The 16,287-nt window shown below is 42.6% G+C and overlaps 2 protein-coding genes across 3 annotated transcripts in view; both read right to left on the bottom strand.

Moving 5' to 3' along the window:
* Window positions 1-9,873, bottom strand: part of camsap2b (calmodulin regulated spectrin-associated protein family, member 2b) — a 33,500-nt gene extending 23,627 nt beyond the window's left edge. The window contains exons 1-2 of one of the 2 annotated variants that reach the window (XM_026150546.1): window positions 9,059-9,873; window positions 4,241-4,500 (exon numbers count right to left, since the gene is read on the bottom strand). In XM_026150546.1, coding sequence (XP_026006331.1) covers window positions 4,241-4,500; window positions 9,059-9,197 — 399 coding nt within the window. In that variant the 5' untranslated portion in view covers window positions 9,198-9,873. The remainder of the gene's footprint in view (window positions 1-4,240; window positions 4,501-9,058) is intronic. The other variant, XM_026150547.1, reaches the window with a different exon arrangement.
* Window positions 9,874-11,155: 1,282 nt separating this feature from the next.
* Window positions 11,156-14,070, bottom strand: ticam1 (TIR domain containing adaptor molecule 1). The gene is made up of 2 exons (XM_026150545.1): window positions 13,940-14,070; window positions 11,156-13,484 (listed from the first exon to the last, which is right to left on the bottom strand). The coding sequence occupies exon 2, from the start codon at window positions 13,351-13,353 to the stop codon at window positions 11,701-11,703; it is 1,653 nt and encodes a 550-aa protein (XP_026006330.1). The 5' UTR covers window positions 13,354-13,484; window positions 13,940-14,070; the 3' UTR covers window positions 11,156-11,700.
* Between the last annotated feature and the right edge of the window lie 2,217 nt (window positions 14,071-16,287).

The raw sequence follows: 16,287 nt of genomic DNA, 5'->3' as shown, positions 1-16,287 counted from the left end.
TGTGCCATCTATTATGCCTCCACAAAGACCTTTGTGGTGCGTGTCTGTGCACAGAAAGCACTCACGGTGACAGACACGCCTTATAAGGCTGTGGAGATGGCAGACGCCTGTCATGTAAAGCGCTGCAGTACGCTCGTGCACATTTTCTAACAGGAATTCATCGGTATTCATTCCCACAGCTGTGTGCGTGCGTGTGTCCCTGATCAAAGGCATTTATAGTAAAGCACAAAATACAGCCAAGCAAACAGACAATAAAAGTCATTCTCCACAAACATCACAAGTGCAGGGACATCTGAGCCCCGCAAGTGGTTGTACTGCACAACTTTACACCTACACGCCTGCCTCTACCCAGATGTGGAGACTGATAGCCGTCTTTCTTTTGCAAACATCTGCAAAAATCTCCAAATTTTTCTGCGTTATTCAACAGAGAGCTGATGGAGGGATACACGCCCCTCTGCAGAGAAAAATCAGTTACTGCTCAGGCTCCGTCTCTCACTCTCTCATTTGTCACTTTCTCATTTCAGTGTTTTAACACTGAGGGCGATGAGTCAAAGAGGAATGAGAAAATAAAGCAGGCCTTGTACACGCCACCGGACATCTGACTCCATCTGCTCCACGGAGGTGTGAATTTGAAGACGGGCAATTAAAGGAGCTCTAATTTGTGCGCCAGACGTTCTTTGTGACGTTCTGTGAGCCCCACCCTCCACAGTGCTGCAGTAGTGCACATCACGTCTTCCTCCCTCCTCTCCTCTAACCCTCCCTCTTCCCCACGTATGCCGCTCCTCTCCTCCTCCGTCATGCCCCCCCCCCCCCCCCCCTCCTCCTCCTCTCCCGTCTTTCCAGATGGCCATATTAACACGGGGCCTTTTCCACACATACTCTGGCACACACGTGTCCTCATGACCGCCAGAAAGGCAATACCTCCTTCACATCTTTTCCAAAGCTCTTCCCACACTCACCCTTTCCCCTCTTTTCTTGCTCTACTTTCCTGCTTTTCCTCCTGGACAGCAACCAAATGGCAGCCGCCAAACTACATCTCCCCCACTTTTTCCTCTCGCTCTCTCTATATATCCATTCGGTCTCTGACAAACTGCGACGCTCCCCTCCCTTCCTCCTCCCTCTCCTGACATGAGTTATTCTTCTGTAGCACAGCACTGAGAAAACCATGAGCTCATCATTTTCTCTGCAGATATACCATAACCCAAAATGAAAAGCCTCAACTCTAGTGTGACCGAAATGATCCTGCTGAGTCCATAAATACATACAGATCCTCTGCTTTGCAGAGGCAATCTAATGAAATCACAAGGACACAGAGTAACAATAAGACCAGAGAGATTAACTAATAGCCTGCCGGCGCGTCAGACAAATGAAGGTCGATGAGTTAGAGAGTCGATGGGCTCCATTTGTTTACTTAACGACTGTCACTAAATCACCTGAAGCACACAAAGACGGAGGCGTGTGGACACACGCCGGTCCTTATGTGCACTTCTACAGGTGTGCAAGGACATGGGGTCATTTAGCGCTGCGGCAACCTTCAAGAAAACCTCACTCACGCGCTGAAGGAGGCAAAGAGTACAACCAAACACAGACACGAAAATTCAATTGGCTGCGTAACTTTGAATTACCTCTTGGAGCTGAAAATGAGGGCTAATAAAATTCAGCTACAGCCTGAGAAAAATGCAGCGGCACAGGCAGTCTTAATGAAAAGTGCTAACTGCACCAAAATTCAGGAGAAAATCATTTCTGGCTTAATTTCACGCATTAAGTAGAGTTAACGTGACGCAAAGACAGAGAAAGACGAGAAACGCTGAGAGAGGCCGAGAGAGTGAAGGTGGAAGAAGGATGGAGAGGGGTGGAGAGAGAGAGGGAGGGAGGAGAAGGAAACGGTGCACTGCAATGCAGACACCTTTTGGCGTCAGCAGAAGTGCCCGGGCTCCAGCCGTGCATGTGTTAGCAGTGTGTGTAGATCTGCAGGCATCAACTCACCATCCTATCAGAACTAAAGCAAAATACACTATTGTGAGCTCCTCTCACAGCTTGTAAAAGGTGACAACATTATTACGGCTTTATATGAGACAATCAATTTGTAGATCAATCGGAAATTATCAATAGTTACTGTAACTGTTTCAATTATATTTCAAGCAAAGATGAAGCCTTTTTTTATTTGAGAGAGAGAGAAATCTGGTCTGACTGTTTTATACGACAGCAAACTGATCATCTTTGTTTTGTTCCACCATTGCTTTGATTGGACCAACAACCAATTAGACGACATCGGTTAGCTAGTAAGCCAAGTAGTTTTTTCAATTTCAATTCAATTTCAGTTATATAGCATCAAATGACAACTACACTCACCTCAGGGCGTTTTTTTTTTTATTTAAATTTACCATTTTCTGACATGTTTTACGCAAACCTCACAATGAGCTTTTATTCGATGACGTAACGCCGCTACACTGTAATGTTTTCCATCCAGTCCAGAATGTAGTTTTGACAGCACACGACTATACGTGTAATATCTCTTAGTGAGGTGACCTGAGTCAAGTTTGCGCTGTATTCAGTGGCTAAACAGTGAGGAACAGTTTGCTATAGGAAACCCATCATTAGCCGTTGTTTTACTTGCAAGAAGACAGATCTGTGAGGATGGTTTAACAGTACGACTCATACGTATTCCACATGAGGTTGGCACACAGCAAAGCACACAGTAACAGCCACGGTCATATTAGTGCCAGTATAATTATTTCTAACTGTGTAATCAAATAAAGCTGCTGTCTGGTTAATTGATTAAAATGATGTTTAAAGTCACACATTTCTGCTTCCACTTCCTCAAAGTGAGCAGTGAGGGTTTGCAGGTTTCTCTGTTGTGAATAGTTTTGGAAATTTTGTCAGATAAACCAAACAATTTGAAAATAAATTGGGGTCTGGGAAACGCCGGCACTGTTTCTGTGCTGTTTGAACATTTTCTAAAGGATTTATGAAAATATGTGAGTAAACAGTCACTATAAACAAAGTATGATACATGTGAGCACATGCGTACATTTGCAGAGATTTAATTGATGTCGTCACCAGAGATGGGCAGTAACGCCTTATTTGTTACTTATAACGCGTTACTGTAATCTGATTACTTTTTTCAAGTAGCGAGTAAAGTAAGGGATTACTATCGCAAAAACGGTAATTAGATTACAGTTACTTTCCCGTAGGAACGCTGCGTTACTGCGTTACTAAAACCGTGATTTTTTGCGAGAATGTCTCATGACAGTGATGTAAGCGAGTGTGACGTTCGTGACAGCAGCTGTGTGCAGATCAGCAATGGATAATATATAGAGTGCGGGAGAGAGTATGAGCGTGCAGCGTTTAAAGCGTGGAAGTACTGACCTTACTTTGAGTTTGATTCCATAAAAAGTGACAAAAACATTAGCGTCCGTTGTGCGTGGGAAGAAAACTTCTTTTTACAGCGAAAAAAAACCCCTAAACTTCCGAGCAAGCACCGAGTGCGCAACGACGTAATGGGAAACTCACAGAGAAACTCTGCACCAGGGTAAACCTCCGCCTACCCTACTCCTGCTTTACAGGTGAAAATAGAGCAACAGGACCACTGAGTCTTTTATTATTTTATTTATTTTCTGCTGTGTTTTACTTGCATCTATTTGAAAGACTGAGTGTAAACACACAAAAAATATTTTATTTTATGTGCTGGAATGTGCAGAAAATAGGTTTAAATATTAAACAAATTTCTTCCAGTCAGAGAATGTTGCATATAATTTAATTTCTGCTTGATGCATGAAGTTAAAAGATTAAAACTAATAAAACAAGTTTTAAAAAGAGACTTTTCCATTTGATTACATTTTGTATGATGGATTATGCAGAAAAAGTAGAATTGGGCTGAAAGATATATCGCTTTATCACCTATTCAGGTTGTAAATCGTGTTTTTAAAAAGTAACTAAGTAATTAATTACTTTTGGGGAAGTAATCAGTAATTAGTTATTGATTACTTTTTTCAAGCAACTTGACCAACACTGGTCATCACACATTTCACACATAACGCCTACACGGATAATACCATACCGGGATCTTTGGATTTTAAATGTGAATCCACACATGCTTTGAAATCCAAAAGACGTCGCTGTCCACGCTCATGAAAAACATCTAACGAATAAATGCTCATTGAGGCAGAGAAATCCTTCTGTGTCACCTACTTTTTCACTGAACTCATTCAGGCATTCTGCCAAAAACATCTCCACTCACCATGTTTATGGGTGTGCTGGTCAGATCCCTCTCTGTGACCAGTCTGTCCTTGTCTGTGACGTACAGGCCTTTCTGGGCCAGCGCCTGAATGACAGCATTGTGTCCCAGTAACGGTTTGACAGCATCGCTGCGGAGGATCAGGCTTCCCGCCCGGCAGTAGAGCTCTGCAGACTGAAGCAGGCAGGCGACCGGAGGCTTCAGGTGCTCCTGGTTGTATTGGTCCCTGTAGAAAGGCTCAGCCAGCTCCTCTGGCACTGCATCTGAGGGGTAATACAGAAACAGAAAATGAGACAGGTCAAAGTTCGCACCTGCAGTTCCTCATATGGCCACTTGAGACCATTCTACTTTTACAGCAGAAATAAACAAATCAAATTCAGTTTTGGTCTTCATGAAGCTGCACGGGACGGTTATTTCCTTTTATTTCCACAGATCTTACTCATTTAAATTATATTATGCTAATATAATTAAGACCATAGCCACCTACAGAGACAGGTGGGCTTGGAAACAGGTGACTGGAGCTACTAGCTGTCTGCTAATGACGCTCACTGAACAGGACCTCTCAGCTCTCTCTGTTCTGTGTCAGTGCTTCACAAATTATAGCGTCCCATGTGGTTCATTTTACTAACAGGCCATTCAGGAAGTCTGTGCTCCAGGTTTGTTTTTTTTAAAATAGTGAATACCTAGTAGCTCTGCTTCTGTGCGATGCACCCATGCAGGCTACGGATGTGCCTTGCTAACCCAAAAAACAAGATGATGATGGACAACATGCCAAACTCAACACTGTGGCCACAAAAACACTCACCTGCTACTTCATTAGGCACACCTGTTCAACTGCTCGTTAACACAAATATGCAATAATGGCAGCAACTCAATGCATTTAGCCATGCAGACATGGTCCGAGCACCCGAATGGGGAAGAAAGTTGATTTAAGAGACCCTGAACGAGGCATGCGCCTCTTTTGACCACAGTGAACCCATCGTCTGACGACTGTTTCCAGCACGATAACAAAACTCAAATCCTCTCAAACTGGCTTCTTGAACACGACAATGACCTCACTGTACTCAAACGACCTCCACAGTCACCAGTTCTCTGCCCAACAGAGCGCCTTCAGAATGTGCTGGAACTGGAGATTCACATCATGGATGTGCAGCGAACAACTGTGTGACGCTATTGTGTCAACATGGAGCAAAATCTGAGGAACGTTTCTGTCCAACTTTCACCTTTAACCTTGTTGAATCTACGCCACGAAGGATTTGAACACTCCCGAAGGCATCAATGCTAAGAAACAATCACACAGAGAATCAAACAGATAATAAAAATGAAACCTGAATTTTACGCTCTGCTTTTCCCGTCTTTGCTACAATTCGCTACACTCTAACACACAGACACTCACAAACTTTCAGAATGTAATCAACACATGTCAGGAGGTCTACTGCATGTCCAATTCAGAGCCTGTGTTAGTGTTGGTGGAAGTGTGTGTTACAAAGCATGAAGCACCTTCTAATCCTGTTACCTCATCCTGTAAATCTGATTTGAAGAAAATAGCCAAACAGAAACAGACACACACACAAAACAGCTTCTAGAAGTCACTCACTCCGGATCCTTTTCATCCTACTATGCTGTTGTTAACCACAGGTTGTGACTCACAGCTGAACTAGTCATTAATCTATCACTGAATGACATACATACTGCGCATATGAACTTCCATCCCACAGGCATGACTTTCAGACAAGACGCCTGTATAAGAATGTGTGTGACACACTTTTAAAAGACTGTGTGCTTCAATACGCATGTATTCCTGGTGTGTAGGGTCATTTCCTCTCTGCCTGCGTCTGAATCACCCTGAGGAAAACAAAGGACACTGAAGGAATCCATCTTAAAGGTACAGCTTTCCTCTTCGAAACAAGAAAAACCATGTGGAAGAAAAAGCTTTACCAAACAACTTTAAAAAAAAATCAAATATGTAAAGCTCAGTGCAGGGAAAAAAACTCTTATTAGGCTTGTGATCAAACCTCAGCAGTTTTCCAGTGGCTGTGGTTAGCACAAGCCTCCCTGTGCTTCGACAGCGGGTGATGAAAAGAGATATTTAAAGCAACAGGCAGATGTTAAACGGCTCCATAACAAGCCCTCCTGCATCCAGCCTCAGCGTTCAAAAATCAGTCGAGTTTTTATAAGAAGTATAAAGTTGATTAGCAGAGAGGAGCTCACATCGCTGCGACTTTGGTGTCTGATAGTTACACTTTTGTTGGAACTGTTTAGCTGCACTCCACACAAAGAGCTGTGACAACGATCTTGGATAATAATGCTTTCTGTGTCACTTTAAAGTCCTAAAGAAATCACATGACCTTTTACACTTAAAGGTCAATAAAACAATTAAACAAGGAGCTAGAGCAGGCTAGGACGAAGAGCCCCGCTTTTGTAGAGTTCATGAAAATGTGCCTGGTCAAGTAAAAACTCTCTCCTTTGTGTTGGCCATCAAAGAGGAAACAGACAGGAAGTAGCTGCCACAGGAAGTCCACATGGAGAAGACTGCTCCCCTGGAGACCTCTGGGATTACCGCTCAGCAGCGTTTATATCTGCTGCCTTAGAGCTCTATGTTTAAATAGAATACATATTAGTTTTACTGGGTCTAGTTTAGTGCTCATCTTGATTATTAGTAGTCCCTTTAAACCTTTAAAGACTTCTTTGGTCATTTGTGTGAAAACAACACTGACATCTTGTTTGAAAACTGTTGGTGAATGCATAAGCTACCAGACATGGAGCACCAAGAACACTCACGTTATGTTCCTGTCGATGTGGTAGATGTAAGTCTAATATCTATGGTCTCAACAACTCCGCTCGTTACACGTCAGATATCATTAAGTTTCTGATGTAGTAGCTGGGGAGCGCATTTACACTGGAGCACCTAAAATAAGGTCAACTAAAGGCCAGTAACAACCACGAGCACCTAGAGAACCAAACTCGGTGCTTCTCGTTATCCAGAACATCCTTGAATACTCTATTCTATTAATAGTTAGCACTGTGGCCGTGCTGCTGAAAAACTCAGGCGACCTTTGTTGTTTTAAGTTCATCTGATGCCAACGTGGAGCTCTCAAAAGTTTATTGTTTATTTCACACACACACACTAATCACAAACTCTGTTGCTGATCTTTTCAGCTCATGTGATATCAGTCCGCAGCTTTAAAAAGGATAGATTTTCAGGGTTGTATATATTTAGACACATATATGGCATGCAGATCCATTTCTCTGAAGATGGGGCACAAACTTTAAACTGATGGGCACAGAGCTGTTCCCACTGAGCACCACCGGACTCAAGCCATAGCTCATGCTTCCTATCTAGGCCAAACAGGACTCTGAGGACCGGTTATGAATTGGGCCACAGTTCTCGCCGGTGCTGGGAGCTGAAACTGTGTCACCGGAGGCACGGAGGGAGAAAAAAACCCCACCAAAGTGGCAGCAGCAGCATGCTGCAACAGCCGCAGGGTCCTGCACAACCAAGCTTGGCCTTCTCACACGCTACTATCCTGCATGTCTCTCCACCATGTCATTGCTCCTGAGGCTGAAGAAAAGTAACGTAGTGCTCACATTGGTAAACGCTGTAAGATCAATGAGGTCTGCCTCATTGTCTGTCTGTGTAGTGTCCACGCAGATGTTGAAAGACTTCATTAACAGCTGGATGAACCTCTGGGCTCAGACGATGCTGGAATTGCTCCGTCTTTATGAGGCCGAGATGTTTCACAGAGTACAAGAGACAGGCTAACGCTGAGGTACACACACATGCTGTCACATAAACAGACAGAGATCCACATGAAAACACCACCATGACAGAAGAAGCTACAGCTAACACTGGGCTGCCTGGAACCTGTGAGCTCTAAGCAGCTGTTAGACACACAGAATCATTTCAGGAGGAGATATGAAAAAACTTCATTGTAATCATTTAAATGTTTTTTCCACTAAGTAAATGTGATGAAACTCATGTGTTTATGGGTTCTTTGCCATTTTTCTTCACTTTATGTAATGATAAAATTAAAGTTTCGGCACAAACTTTGGGTTTAATAATCATTGGTCAACATTTATCAGATGGCCTGATGTAGAGAAAAGCAAGTTTGCCATGATTAAAAACACAATTAGCCAAAGCAGAAGAGTCTGTGCTTGGTTCAGCCCACTGATTACTTCAATGATCATATTTTATGCATGTGAATAAATGCACGTGTGCATTTTATTTATAATCCATTCTTCCGGGGAGTATTTTGATTTTTTTTTCTTTTAAGACCAAACTATTATTCTCTTATTATACCAACAAGTTACAGTCCTAAACTGAAGTTATGAGCAGAAGCTGATCCGATCTGTCCAACCTGACTTCTGCTATTGGGAATAATTAGCAGCAGGTCAGCAAAAGGTTAAACCAATAATCCTGAACCAATAGTGGAGGGATACAGTGAGGCTGATATGACATATGGACTGACTTTAGAAACCCAGCCTAATGTAACCAGGAGAGACATTATTATGGGCTCCAGCTAGTTTAAGCCTTCATATAGACTCCAGGTTAGTGTGCGGTTAAATAGGACTTTGAATGGGAAATAATGGGAAGATTTCTTGCCCTAATAACGAGGTTTAATTGTGTTTGTCTGTCACAGTGAGAGTCTGATTACAGGATGCTGTTTACAAAACAGTCTCACTTGCACACCCTCTGGTCCGACACGACAGCAGGCCTTATTATTACACGTTAGATAATTATCTTAACAGCGTTTTCCACTATTCTCATCCAAAAAATAAATTAAAAAAAAAAAGGGAAAGGAGGAGCGAGGCACCACCTACCCGAGCCGAAAGCCTTGGCCACCAGCCACGTCAGACTGCATGATATCTTGGCCCTGGTGAAGTCGTAGTGATCGAAGCTCTTGATGGCAGGGACGATGAAGGTCCGTCTCATCCCTCTGTCATCTGCCGCATCTCCCATTGTTTCACTGTGAGGGACCCGCTGCTTTACTGCTGCTGCTGGAGGCTCAGTCTGCAGGAGTTCCTCCTGACTGCGGATAACATCCCGTCCAGAGGAATTCAATGCACCAAAATTTCCTTCTCCCAAAAAAACCGAAAAGAATCAAAGGGGGAAAAAAACCCAACAACTTTGGCCTGGTTTCTGAGAGCACGACGAGCTGGAAATGAAACGGCGCCCCTCGGTTCATATGAGCTCCATCTTCAGCGTTACGTTTCCGTGATAGCCTTAAACCCTGGCAGCACGGCGCAGTTTAGTGGCAGGATTTCTGAAGATTTCCTCCATTCCCTGACATTACTATCCTCCGGTCTCCCGACATAACGGAGCAGCTGTGTGGCACGGGAGGAGCGCTAGAGCCCGGCACCACGGGGCACTTCCTCGGTCACACCGAGTTGGCTGTTGGTGTTCATGCCGCTCTCCTTCTTCTTCTTTTTTCCCCTTTCCTAACTGTTTTCTCACCCTCTGTATCTCGGCGGCGTCTCCCCTGCGCTTTTCCTGCCGCACTGATCGGAGGATGGAGCGCACTGCGCACGCGCGAACCACCCACCCAGTCTGCTCAGTCCTGACAGGAGTCGCCACAGTGTAATATAAACCAAGGTGGAGTTAACTAAATCCCAGATGTTGTTTCCAAGGAGAAATACACTTCCAGCTAGTTCAACATGTTCTCCTAATGCTGTGAGGCGATCCGCAGTTCACTGAAGTGTTAGGAGATGAGGACAGAATTAGTAGCATCCCACCTCAAAAATGTGCTTAAAATATTCAATCAGTGGTGCGCACAGTCTCCCACAGTGTGATGTTATAGTACGACCGTCTGTCGCTACAGACATAGTATCATGTTACATACTGTTGGCATCCTTACAAAATGTACACAGAAACCTGACAATGTGATGTGGAAGAAAATTTATAATCAGAAGAAGGCTCTGGGCTAACCCAACGTCTGCTGCCTCATAATAAACGCCAAGAAGAATTATCAGCTTTTCAACATTTTGTTTGAAAACTGAAAATAGAGAACATATAAATAGAATTAATAGCAGAAATGCTGCATTAGATTTCAGTGCCCGGTGAATATACGTGATGCGACACAACTCACATGCTAATAATCAACATTTTGACTTTGACTGTGTGGAAATGATGTGAGAACTATCATTATCTTCAATTTATTTAAAATAAATTTATATCACAATAAAGTGCAAAAAGCAAATGTTTCTCATAACCTTCTGAAGTATGTCAGTAGTTCAAAGCTTACGGACTAAAATTCTTACATGACAGAAGTTCAGGTCATAACAACTTGAGATGCTTTCTTAGCAACTGAGACTGAGGATCAGTCACAGAAGACAAAAGTACCATGAAATAAAGCACAAATGTGTTTGACAAAGACATCATCATCATCACCATCAGTAAACCGTTTGATATTACATCAGAAAATGTGACACACAAGGAGAACTTAAATGAAATATCAATGACACTAACAGTAAATCTATAAAAAAAAAAAGAAGAAGAAGAAGAAGAAGAATCAGCAGAACTAAAAAGACATCTGGAAATGTACGTTTCTTTTGAAAGGTTTTAAAAGTTTTCCCTGGTAGTTTGTTTTGACATGAATATGACCCGATCAGCAAGTTCTTTAAAATCATCTTTCCAACCAATCACCGTTTGTCAACAAGTTGCTTCTTGTTGCATTTTTCCCCTTCATTTCAACTTAATCATCATCCAAATGTTACACATCTGTTCCAAAGTTTACACAGCAATTTCCTCCCCTCCCCACCAACCAGTCCTGCAGGTGGCTGCCCTTCCCTGAGCCTGGTTCTGCTTTTTCTTCTTGCAGTCACCAAGTACTTGCTCAGAGAAGGTCGTCTGATTGTTGGGGTTTTCTCTCTGTTATTGTAGGGTCTTTACCTTACTGTATAAAGCACCTCGAGGCGGCTGTTGTTGTGTTTTGGTGCTATATAAGTAAAACTGAATTGAATTGAACTGATTACATTTGGCCATACTCAAATCAGCACTTGAGATGAATATGGAAATTATATTAAAATTACTTTTTGGACAGTGACTATGCAAGATGACTGCAGTCATGGGAATGGATGAGAAGTGTGTAAGAGTGCTGCACCCTAGTGTCTGCAAAGAGCTCATACAGCTGAAGAGGTTAAAAAGGAAGCCTCTCTTATTAGTCAGTAGATGGCACTCCTATGCCAATTATACCATAAAATGGCCCTTGCTCTGTTCAGCATACTTTATCACTACTACACTGTTTTCATGTACTTAATGGCTCTTTTGCTGCTCTATTGGGATTTCTTTCGCTGACAGGTTTGATTGCACTGACGTAAACTACAGCAAATAAATTCCTCATAGTGGTCGTTACAGCTTTAACACTTTAGTGTTCAGGAAAAACATGAATACTTCTTTCATTCTCAGCATATAAACTGATGCCACACGTGCCATAAAATGTCCAGCTTCACTGCTCCCCCTTTGTTTAATTGGAATCCTCCCTGTTTGCATTTCCACCCAAATCCACATTCATTCGAGAGTCGTTACCAATCATAATGTAGTTAGCATTTTCAATATGAATGTTTGGCTGTGGGTGCCACGCAGCCGTCGGGGGCCCTGGTCGAAGGTTTGGTTCTACTGAGATTGTCAGATTGCTTATTTTATTTAAATGCTTCGTTGTCTGTTTCTGAGCTTTCTCCTGTTTCCAGATCCATCTCTGTTTTTTAATTTTTGCAGGCAACAATGACTTTTGGATCTTTTTCTCAAAGTTCTTTCTCTCTTCAAGTGGATTCACTCCCTGCAGCACCATAGGCATATCCTGTTTGGGCATGCAGTTCTCTCGTGGCAGCAGAGGGATCACAGTGTTGTATTTATGTGCCTTGTTTATAGAGTTGACGAGGGCAGCGTTCGCCTTTAGATCCAGCATGCAAGTGTTGAAGTTGCGGGTAAGCAGCAGCAGGGTGAAGGCTGAGTTGTTGATGGCGTCCTCCATGCTCTTTATAGTGGTCTTTCCGGCAATGGAAAAGTCAGAGAAAGTCGCACCTTCAAATTCACCACCAATGACTGCTTCTATTTTCTCCTTTATGCTTTCGGCCATATCTGAATCTTCCGGTGCATGCAAGATAACAAATGCATAAAACATTTCTTCTTCCTCTTCTTCCACAGCTTTGCTTTCATGTATTTCTCCAGGAACACTCGTCTTCGGTAGTTTAGGACTTGGCGTTTTTGTTTGATTGTCTGATTTCGTGTCACTCTCATTGCTCACTAGTGATGCTGCTGCTGCTGCGCCATACTTACTTGAGTCTTGTTTTGGGTCAAATGGAGGAGATCCAGTGGTCTTAGGCTGAGCTTCAGATGACTGAGGTGGCTCGGTCACATTTTGTGCTCTGTTTTCTTTAACGCTGAGGATGGGAGGATTCGATTTGGGGTTTCCTGGGTTCCCTGGAGAGGTTCCGTGTGCTTGAAACAAGATTGTTGAGGGCATACTTATCTCCAGATGAGTAGGGTAAGAGGGCATTGAGGGGAGATTTGCACTGAGGGGGCTGGGAAGAGATGAAGCTGATGAAACCTGAGATTTTTCCACACTACTGAGAAGATTGGAGTCAGGCTCTGCCTTCTGATCACTGGAGGGGGACATCCACTCTGCACACTCAGGCCCACAGACATTTTTAGCTTCCTCCAGGAATTCATAGTTGTATAGTTCCAGGTCATTACCATTTCTTGTTTTTACGCAGTCACTAGAAAGAGCACGCTTGTATGCCAGATTTCTCAGCAGTGGATCACACAGCCTCTGCTCTGTCAAAACTTTAAAAACATGAGCCAGCTCTGCCAACGATTCTCCCGTTAAGGCTTCAAAAAGACCGCAATGAGATCCAAAATCTTCCAAATTGCCTCCTCTCATCTGACACTTCTCGGCCACATGCTTAGCAAGGGAGCTGTCCGTCAACATCTGGAGTTTGTCGAGAGCTTCCACCTCCTTGTGGAGGACGATGAGACACAAGGCGTGTATGATTTTATCTTCAGGAGAGTCACCCAACTGGAATGTCAGACTAAGGAGTCGTTCTGAAGGTGTCTTAACAAGAAGATCAAAGACATCCCTCAGTCCTGTCCCATGGTTGGCTCGGCTCTCGAGACTCATTTTCAACTTCACCTGTGAGCCAGCGTGTAACAAAGTCGATGGGATCACATGTGACTGTCGAGCATAACCATTCTCAGTTCTTCAGGGACTTGAGTTGCTGAAGAAGTGCCGTTTCCTGTATGTTCCTCTTTCTTTAGGCATAAAAAAAGAAAACGTGTCAGAAATCACAGAGCTAACACGTGGTCACAACATGATGTGCTTCAACTGTATTCAAAAAGTAACTTCAATGAATTTTAATACATCAAGCTTAGCATTTTGTCTCCCTCTTGTGATCTTTCATTATTCCTCTTTGGATTATGTTCTGTAGAGGTAAAATAAACTTTCATCTGATCATTTTGGACTAAAACAACGGAAATCAGGACCAGCATCATGTTCCAAAAGCTATGACTGAGCTATGTGTGTGTTTCTAGCTCAGAATAAGGAAGTCCCAAAGAGTGCTTTTCTGCTTCAGTTAAGTTTTCAGATAGAAACTTTTTTATCTTAAAATCCAAAAACAAGGCTCTGAGAGACCGATGATTCCTCAGAATAACCCTAGCCTCAATAAGTCTCCTCAAACTTCTACACTAAACTTTTCCAGTGAACGTACCTGCTGAAGTTGTAGGCCTCTGCCAGCCTGAAGTAATTTTGGAGGACATACTGATGATGTCACAGCTTGCGAAGTACAGGAGCTCAAGAGGGACAAAAGACTGAAGCAGGAAGAAGCCTCAATTCCAACTGAGACTACAGCTCTCCCGTGGGTTCTCCATATTACAGAGCTGTACCGTCCTTAAGAGACTCTATTTATAATGTAAACATTTAACACTTTAACATGTATTTTCATATAGTATGGTAACATTTTCATATAGTTTGCATCTGCCAAGAAGACAAAGAAAAAAAGATCTCTTCTTGCGGGGAAGTGTGGAAGTCTTGAGCACAATGGGCGTACAAGAGAGGAGGAATTCTGGCATTTTCCCCTCTCGGCTGAGAGGCAAGTGTATTTTTATCCTCAGAGGAAACCTCCAACCCTGTATTTACCAGGGGTGGGGTCACACCAGGCACACTGAAAACCAAGATCAAGTCCTTCAATGCAGCGCAGACACAGAGCCTCTCTGTTCTGAGTGCAGAGAGCGGTATGTGATATGTTTACTGCACGTAACCATTTCTGAAGGATTAATGTGACTCTATAGGAAGTGTGGTTTTTATGCCTTCCTTAAATATCTCAAGGCTGGAATTTCAGTTTCTTTATGGAATAAGACACATAGCACACACACACACACACACACACACACACACACACACACACACACACACACACACACACACACACACACACACACACACACACACACACACACACACACCCTCCTCTGTAACTGACAGCAAGCCAAGAAAACCAAAATCAAGAAACCATATGAATGATACATTTAATCTACACTCACTGGCCACTTTATTAGGTACACCTTGCTAGTATTGGGTTGGGCCCTCTTTTGCCTTAAGAACAACCTTTATTCTTCATGATACAGGTTCAACAATGTCCTCGAAATAGTCCTCAGAGATCCACCGCAGGACTGAAGTGTGGTTACTGTGGAGGCCTTTTGAGTACAGTGAACTCGCTGAAACCAGTTTGAGAAGAAGCCATCGGAAAATGGGTACACTGCAGTCATAAAAGGATGGACATGGTTAGCAAGAACAGTCAGACTGTGGTGTTTAAAAGATGCTCCCACACCATTACACCGTCACCACATTAATCAAGACAGGATGGATCCATGTTTTCGTGTTGTTTACAGCAAGTAAACAGTATTTTGTTGTACAGTGATTTTATTTTCAACTTTAATTTATATATTTATCTTTATCTTATTCTTCCCAGTTAAATTTACCCTTCATTCTAATTTGTGTTGTAGTTATTTCATTTTTAACCTTAATTTATATTTTATTCCTTCCTAGTTAAATTTACCCTTTTTAATTTTTTCATATTTATTTCCTATCTTATTCATAGCCTTTTCCTTTTTTTTGTTCTCTTTAGGTCACGAGCAGTTGTCCAAGCATTTCACTACATATCGTACTGTGTATGACTGTGTACGTGACAAATAAAATTTGAATTTGAATTTGAAAGTTCAGAACCTACCATCTAAATGTTGAAGTCGAGACCCATCAGACCAGGAAATGGTTTTCCAGTTTTCTAGTGTCCAACTTTGCTGAGCCCATGTGAAGCGTGACCTCAGTTTCCTGTTCTCAGTGTGGTCTTCTGCTGCTGTGGCCCAGTCTGCTTCAAGGTTTCACCTGTTGTGTGTTCATCTGCATAGCTTGGCTCTAACAAATTTGCGTTCCTGTTGCTTTCCTCTCAGCTTAAAATAGTTTTTCCTTTCTCCTGTGATCTTTGCCATCAACAAGACATTTTCACACAAAGAATTTCACTGGATATCTTCTCTTGTTTGGACCATTCTCTGCAAACCATAGAGATGGTTGTGCGGGACAGTCTCATTACATCAGTGATTTCAGAAATACTCACAGCAGCCAATCTAGTACCAATATCCATGCTACTGTCAAAGTCACGCAAATCACATCTCTGCCTCATTCTGATGCTCACTTTGAACTTTACAAGGTTGTCTTGAACATGTCTACATGAAAAAGCCCAAAGATACTAATAAATGACAAAAGAATCAGTGAGACTCAATTGTATTGATTATGCAACACAAGATGGTTTCTGTAACATTTTCCTGATTCTGAATCATGTTTAGAATCAAAACTGAGCCATTTTAAAGTTTTAATCAGGCTACATAAACTGACAGGTCACACAGAATATAGTGTAACACCAGCAGACAGGGGAGGTGGAGCTTTATAAAGAAAATGCCCCAAAGTTCTTACTTAAACATGAAGGAGAGCAGATAAATATTTAAGCAACCCGCGTATTGTGTGTACCGTGATGCAAATACAGCATCAGAAAGTGGTTTAGTT

The sequence above is a fragment of the Astatotilapia calliptera genome, chromosome 18 (assembly GCF_900246225.1).
Source record: "Astatotilapia calliptera chromosome 18, fAstCal1.2, whole genome shotgun sequence".
NCBI lineage: Eukaryota > Metazoa > Chordata > Actinopteri > Cichliformes > Cichlidae > Astatotilapia > Astatotilapia calliptera.
This window is presented reverse-complemented; position numbering and strand designations above follow the sequence as displayed.

Excerpts from the sequence above, each read along its gene's own strand:
- ticam1 (XM_026150545.1), bottom strand. The coding sequence starts at position 13,353 with ATGAGTCTCGAGAGCCGAGCCAACCATGGGACAGGACTGAGGGATGTC.